The 7,921-nt window shown below is 37.9% G+C and overlaps 1 protein-coding gene across 2 annotated transcripts; it reads right to left on the bottom strand.

The window, feature by feature from the left end:
* Window positions 1-1,223: 1,223 nt before the first annotated feature.
* LOC137934252 (beta-1,6-galactosyltransferase GALT31A-like) lies at window positions 1,224-5,432 on the bottom strand. Of its 2 annotated transcripts, none has more exons than XM_068778530.1 (11): window positions 5,088-5,432; window positions 3,656-3,758; window positions 3,497-3,558; window positions 3,058-3,269; window positions 2,879-2,942; window positions 2,361-2,433; window positions 2,147-2,267; window positions 1,970-2,057; window positions 1,758-1,886; window positions 1,562-1,671; window positions 1,224-1,460 (listed from the first exon to the last, which is right to left on the bottom strand). In XM_068778530.1, exons 1-11 carry the CDS (start codon window positions 5,192-5,194, stop codon window positions 1,312-1,314), a joined length of 1,218 nt encoding a protein of 405 aa, XP_068634631.1. In that variant the 5' UTR covers window positions 5,195-5,432; the 3' UTR covers window positions 1,224-1,311. The 2 variants fall into 2 exon arrangements, with proteins under 2 accessions (XP_068634631.1, XP_068634633.1); XM_068778532.1 differs by having other exon boundaries at window positions 1,758-1,883; window positions 5,088-5,431.
* Window positions 5,433-7,921: the final 2,489 nt, after the last annotated feature.

Genomic DNA, 7,921 nt, shown 5'->3' on the forward strand with positions numbered 1-7,921 from the left:
GGAGGCACTACAAGAGCAAAATTTTTAAGCCTCAATAAGAGTGTTGGCGTGCTTGAGGAGAAATTTTTTCAAATTGTTTGTCGATTTTAGAGTTTATTTTGAGATACACCTTGATTCTTAAATGTAGATTTTAGACAACCCTTTAGTTGGGAATGAGTAGAGGGGTTGTCCTCTCCTATTTTTGCTTCTCCTGAGGGAGTAGAGATCTATTTTAATAAAGTAAAATAAAATAAATACTCAAAAATAAGAACTATTTTTTCCCCATTATTTCCTATGGTGGAAAAAATTAAGAAAACCAAACAAAAGAAAGATTTTTTTTTTTTGTTCCAATAAAAGAACCTTTCAATAGTAAAATTGGTTGAGGGGATAGTGATTCTATTGACATCTTGTATTCTCCAAATTGGTTGAAGTTTCTTAAAGAGATGTTCCTCCTAAAAATACCAATGAGACATCATCAGTCGTATCGATAGAGTTTCGAAGAAGAATCTCCTAGTGAACATGCTTTGGGGATGATAAAAATTAATTTCAACAAAAGATTGATAAATATATTTGCAAGCACCATTGCAACAAATTATAGGTGATACTAGAGAAGCTCATTGATCTAGAGAAATTGAGATCTCTTATTTACAAATTAGAACTAGGACCCTATATGGTACAATCTTTCATATGCCTCCTTAAATCCATCTCCATGTAAAGAAGGTTATGGCATATAAGTAAAGGTTAACATAATCTCTAGTATAAACTATTTGCAAGATAGTCCATAGAGGCACCAATGTCATTATAGTAATATATACATTTTTGCATGAATTTATATAAACCACTGAAGAAACAAATGATAGTGTCATCTTATTAGCTTTCTTCTCCTTCCCTCTCCCCTTTTTCTCCCACAAGGAATTGGCAAAAAATATGACCCAAATTTTATTTTAAAGCTTCATTTTGAAATCTCCTTTTATAACTAATGAAAAAAGTTTTTTTGTTCACAGTTTGCAAATTCAATATAAAAATTTAACTGGCTCATATTAGGAAAAATGATATAAAAGATGTTATAAGTGAACTGCAAATTTCACCATTGACCTCAATCCCTTCCTTTCAAGAGTGGGGTGGAGGCTTTTCATTTTTATCATTTTTAGTATAGGGGGTTCGCTTCTCGTTCTCCTCCTAGTTTCAGCTCAGATGTTATGCTGCAGTTCAGTCAATTCACGAATGCATCCACCTGTAAACGGTAAAGAAACAAAACTCGGGGAGATAAAATGGGTTTAATGATATGTACACTGTGAACGTGAATTATACTGGCAAAGCAGATACAGAGCATCAGAAAATTGCACCCCACACTGCTCCATCGTCCTCCCCACACCGCTGATGTACCTCCTCCATCCTCTCTTCCGACTTGCATATGCCACTGCAGCTCCAATCAAATGATGCTGCACAAGGGTTCCCTGCTTGCGCTTTCCATTCACAGTCTGCTCAAACACAAGCAATTTTATAGAAAACCAAGAAAAATATTGTTTCAGTGTAGATTCAGTGCAGATACTTGAATCGGCTTTATAAACATGCTGCTTACCGGGGGGAGTGCCGCAGCAGAGGTTCCTTTCATCGATATGATCAACATCAAGACCGATGAACCATGAACCCAGTGAGACATCTTCATTTGCATATCTATGCAGAATATGCCTACCAAGCAACATTATAAAAGATGAGTCTCAGATTGAAAAGGCTTTCAGACTGTAGCTTTCTCTCAATCATCTGAAAGTGCATACCGATTAACTGATATGTAGGTTGCCAAGTCTTTGGAGATGGCATAGAGTTGTCCTGTTGCGTGTCTAAAATATTTGTTTCCATCCTCCCCAAATTTCCAGTATTCTGGTTCATGGTACTTCACCCCTCTGCTAATTGGAAGGAGGATATAGGATATGGGTCAAGAGATATTTTCCTACTCGAGAAGAACATGGGAAGGATTTAATTATCTTACTTCTGCGCCAAGACTGGTCCTGACTTCATACAACCAATGTAGACACGCGGCTTTGATTTATGTCGGGCCAGAATGGAAGCAAACATACCTGGTTTTAGTTGGCACAGCAGTTGTTAACAATAAAAAAATTGCGTATAAGTATGTATGAGATCAAACAAGGATATAGAATCATTTGACCAGGATTGACATGCACATCGTCATCCACTTTGACGTAGAATTCAGAATCCCACATTGCAACAGCTGTTGAGAAGTATATTTGGGTTTTAGAAGAGAGCTTGTGATAGCCTTCTACATGGTTCTGCAAAAGAAAGAGGTATCTGTATTTAACTCTGCATAAAGGAGCTTTATATACAGCAACCAAAAGAAGTTCCTTCTTATTCTTTAGTATTACCAATCTTAGAAAATCTTGAAGTTGTTCCTCCTCAGCATCAATAGCTCTGTCCAGAACGCCACCTGGTGTACCACTGTAACACAAAGGAACCTCTCATACTTAGTATTTAACTGTGTATAATGGAACATTACGTACAGCAACCAAAAGAAGTTCCTTCTAAACATTTAGCACATGTTTTGTATAAACGGCAAGTCAATGTCACTCATACCTTAAACACGCTTTACATGTTTATATTTCAACGAAAAAACTCGAGCTTGCCACATGAAATGGATGGCATCGAAAGCAACAGTGATTCCTATTATTTTGCACGCCAATCTTCTCTTTATAGTGAGTCTCCTTTTACAATAGAGAAGTGATTACTAATATGCAATGCAACTTCCACGTGTCTTTGGCCCTCTTTCACTTTCCAAATAAGAAACAACAGAACTAAAACATGATTTATAGGGAACTTAAGTGTGGTATACTTAGCTGTATGCATGTATATTGTAATATTTCATTCAAGTAAAAACATTTTATACCTATGGCCAATGACAAACCGCATGACAATGCCTCTTTCCTTCTCCAATTTTCTTAGTTTCTCTCCTAGAAAACAACAAAATCCAAGAGATCAGGAAACAAGATATCCAAATCACTGAAGAATCAAAACAGTTCAAGCTGCCAAAATTTGTTAAAGACTTGATGATGTTAGAAGCCTAACCTTGTGGCATCCAAGTATCTCTAATAGAATCCCTCCTCTTTCTGCTGTTGAATGCAGTAATGATACCCATTACAATAAAAACTTTCTCGCGTTCCTTTAACTGGTCCGATATCCCTTTCGTAGCCTTTGGAGATGTCTCCTGATTACTCGCATGTGCAGATCTGGCTGCTGCTAGCTGCATCTCTAGTGTTGAGATTGTCTTGTCTAAAGTCCTGAATGCATTGTAACATGATTCCATTATTACGCACTTCAAAACATTCTTATGCTCTTTCAGAAACAGCACAGGTCTGTAGTGCCTCACAAGAGAGCAGCAAAGTTCATCACAGGTCTGAGAGCTCAGTTGGAGTGTTATACTAGTCATTTCTATAAATAGGAACTGAGGTGACAGATGGATATTGTATGAAAATGAAACAAAGAACTTAAAGGACTGTAGAGTTACATGATCATATCATGTGTTTGAGAAACTTGTGTAAGAATATCTCCAGCCTGTATGGAATTATCCTGAAATGAACACAAGAATTAACTCACTGAACATGGCATGCATGTAAATCGCCTGAGAAGGAGATCAGATCCATGAACAGAGGAATCAATAATTTACCTTCTTTTGACAATGATGTTTAGCTTCAAGGTTTCTCTCTTGGAATTTTTCCAAAGATGAAGCCTCCTCAGTTACTTTAACAGGTTCCGAAATACCACAAAACCTATATGCAAGTCCAAAGAATAGCATGTCACAGACAAAAATCATACTCAGTAATATCTAGCATCTTTTATTTTTTATATTTTTACCAGGACTAAACGCAGGCAATATAGAAAAGCTAAACATCACAACAAATTGTTTGAAGAAACCAGACAAGCAAGATGTATGATACAACATTCTCTCCAAATCACCAACCAACAAAAGTTAAAACATATCCTGTCCAGGTCTAATCTCCAGTAGTTGTTCCACTAAAATTATGTTAACAAGAATTTTTACAAAGTCCCAACATGAACAAAAAAGAATGAGCTTATCAGATGTACCACAAGAAAGTACTTCAGGTACAAATAGATCATAGACAAATGCATATGACTAGACTTGATATTTGGTTACATTTTCTAGGCATATCCTCATTGCAACAATTTTTTAGTTCAATCCTCATTGCAACATTTGCCGTGGAATGGGGACACTGCAGGGCTATAACATGAGCAAGTTACATGAAAGAGCACAAAATACACTCAACATCTATAATGAAGACGTAGAAGATAAAGTTGGGAACTGGGAATTTTCAAACTAGACAAGAAGAATTAAGGATCACATCCCGAGTCACAAGTTGCCACAGCAGATGAAATCGATCAAAATTTCAGAGAGGGATTCCGAGTATCAAGAGAGTAAATTGCTAAAATTGCTGGACCTTACTGTCACATAACCTCCTTTTTCTGGTCTTGTTCATAAAAAAATTCTCAGATGGTCACAATTTTCATTTCAAACACACTCAGAGCGAATGCTGTTTATAAAGGTCGCTCAAATCCACAGCTTTCCAACGAAAACTAAGCAGCTGTTCCTCCAATCGAAAATGCCATTTCAACCATAAAATGGCACCTTCCCTCAGCAATATAAACACTGATAAAGACGATTCATCTACATGAATAAGTCTAGAGGAAACACCAAAAGAGATTGATCCAACTTCTACATTCATAAAGAGTACAGGGATGCATATGCCAGCAAGCAGACAGTAAAATTAGTAAAATTCTAAAAAAACAGATACACGTCATTTAACTCTAGAAGAATCGACGAACAAGGAACGTATCACATTATTGTTAAGAAGTCATCTGATACCTGAAACCAAAACAGAACCCACCCACACAGTTTAACAGAAGTGGTGAAACGTAGAATGCAACAATGACAACCAGAAGAACAATGGCAGAGGTTCCCCCAAACCCGAAATCAAATTTCACAACGCAAGTCACCGAGACAAAAAACCGTGAAAGTGGGGGAGGGAAATGAGCAAAAACAGTTCTTCCATTCCAACAGAAAGGAGCGCAAGACAAGACACCTGTTAACAACGAGAATTCCAAGACAGAAGCTCGTAATGCAGAACACAGAAACCCATCTGGTGGACACTCCTCCCTTCTGGTGCTTGGCGTTAAGCATGAGACCCATGAAATGTTTTCCTCTCAACAAATTCAAAACCTCGACCTCATCGCCCAGCCAGAGCCTCCACCTTATCTACCCCCTTCACCTCCGTTCTTCCTTAAAGAAAAGAAAACGCATGGCCAATGCAGAGGAAATCAGTAAACAGTATCGGCATTCAATAATGAAAACAGAAACTGTGGCCGAGCTCCCTGCACAGCCCGCAGACACCACAGTCTCAGCTGAGTTCAGGCTCGGTTGGTATAATTTCGACCTTAAAAGACGGAAAAACAAAAGGCCACGAGTCCCCGACCACCTTTTCAAATGCCCACACTGCCCTTTTACAGACCCTCAAAGCTTGAACATGAAGGTAACAATTTTTTCCTAATTTTTAAATTAAGGTGGTTCATTATGTACAACCACTATCTCTAGGTGAGGTAGATGAGGTATTAATAGCAAAAGCAAAAAGAACAAGTATCTAATTAAACCCTATAACTTTGTCTTGGTCACGATTAGACCGGTTCAAGCACCTTAGACATAGACTAGACCATCTTTAGATTTCCATATCAATTGTGCTTTGGACTCATCCTCTCATGGATATTTTATTGTCTTTAATATCATTTATTAAATAAAATTAATATGGGTAAATGTCAAATTCATTTTCCTATTTGATTATCTAGTCACTAAAAAAAAAAGAGATGAGGTCTACCTGACACACTTGATCCTAGGGGTATCGTCGAGCCGAGCCAAGCTTGAACATGTATATATATCGAACTCAACCCCGAACCTAAAATTAGAATTAAGCTAAAACCCAAAGAAGGGAAATTAGATGGAGAGTGGGGGGTACTTTAGTAAATCGAAGCACAGACAGTGACCCGGGAGATCCGCACGGAATTTTGTTAGAGGCATTCTGAGAAAATGAGGTGACACGAGAAGAAAAGGTTAGGACCACGACGCACTCCGCCTTACTGTTTTTTAATATTCATCAGCGCCTTTCACGGGTTCTCTGTGATGTTGCAGTCGAGGGACCACCTTCGGCCCACCGCCTTTTTCATTTTTCTCCTTCAAAATTGGTGTCCGTCCACGTACCCGAAGCTCCGGTTTACTGAAGATAGGACTACGGAGCCGGATCATGAAATGTCTCTCGCGAAGGAGTATCGGAGACGGAGAAGACCGTCGCTTGAAAACAAATAATAATACTCTTTCCATCATTATATTCCGTTGAAGCGTAGAAAGAAAGCTGCAGACATCATGACCCATATAGCTGCTCTGCTGATTGCAACATTCTTTATGGGCAAAAGGGTTTTGCAGTGAAAAGAGACGAAAGGGTAGAGGAGACCCAGATCGACAAATACCTGTTCTACGCCTATATTCATGTTATCATGGCTCCTGGGTCTGTTCCTTCTTTCTGAAGAAAAAAAATGTGGTAATACTTCACCGAGTTTTCAACTCAAAACGCTTTATAAAGCTTTTAAGCAAGGAAAAGTAGTTGTTTTTCCTGACTGCTTTGATTAATTGTGTTACCTTCATGTCATCCAAACGGGTCGATAACTTTCTGAGCGAAAAAGGGATTAGATAAAACTGCATTAGGCCTCAGTTTTCTTCTTCACGACGTGTGGAGAGTCTGACCATGACGCTATGTCAAGGAGTGATCAGGGGAGGAATCTTACACAGGCGAGGGTACGTGGGTTTTTTTTGGAAAACAGCGGGACCAGTTCGAGTCAAAGACCTTGCTGACAAGGGAAGAAGGAGAGAGATCATTGTGGGACACTCGGCACTTTTGATTCTGTATTTTTTACATCTACGAGGAGCTTAAAAAGGAAGCAATGGAGGTCCCTCAATTTTGGAAGCTCAGTCTTTAAAGATGAGGTGCCATGGCCGTTTTTACCTTGTAGCATATTCCTTCTTTTTTTTTAGATTTAACCTGCTTTGTGGCTTATGAGTCTTCGGACTTGGGCAACCGCATTAAAGTGTTTGCTCAGCGAATGAACTCAGAGGTGCACTGACCCGTCCCTTTCGATACGAAACCCCAATGCTATTAAAGTCGAATAGGTTGGCCTGTTTTGTTTTAACTGGTTTGCTTTACACGACGTAGGTTGGACCAAAATGGGTGGCATCCGGTCTAATTGAGCTCTGTTGGAAATGGTTTGATTTAAATATTTTGAACTTGAGTTCGAGTAAGAACTCAACTTCGAACCTAAAATTAGAATCGAGCTCTAACATATATTTAAAACTAAATATATGTCTCAATTTGGATACTGGATTCCATTGGTTTTGGAGGTTTATCCACTCAAAGTGCAAGTCAAGGTCCATGCGCTCCAATGATAGGAGAATTTTCTCCTTCCAATCAGTATAATTCAGTATAATTATCTCCGTTCAGAGGAATAATATAAGAGGAATCAAAATTTGGAATAGATAAAGTTTGAACAATTGTAAAATAAACAAAAGACTTACGAGAACGTATAATAAAACCAAATATTGAATATTTACCCATGTAAAAAAATCAACATGTCATTATAATCTTTCTTGTAGGCTTAGATTATAACAATAAGCGATTTATATCACTTTATGATAGGATCAAAATTTGTTCGTAAAGGAATTTTCTAAGCTTGTGGGTAACTACAATTTTTTTTTAAAGTATTTCTATCTCATCCTGATTAATTACTTAAATATAATATTTACCCTATGGGGTTAAATTATTATATCTCCCTGACTAATAACAAATTTTTATGTCATGACCCATTGGCCCATGTATGA

Source organism: Aristolochia californica, unplaced genomic scaffold, assembly GCF_029961685.1.
Source record: "Aristolochia californica isolate CCGP_79_NKW_82.1479 unplaced genomic scaffold, dmAriCali1.0.hap1 SCAF_6, whole genome shotgun sequence".
NCBI classification, from domain to species: domain Eukaryota; kingdom Viridiplantae; phylum Streptophyta; class Magnoliopsida; order Piperales; family Aristolochiaceae; genus Aristolochia; species Aristolochia californica.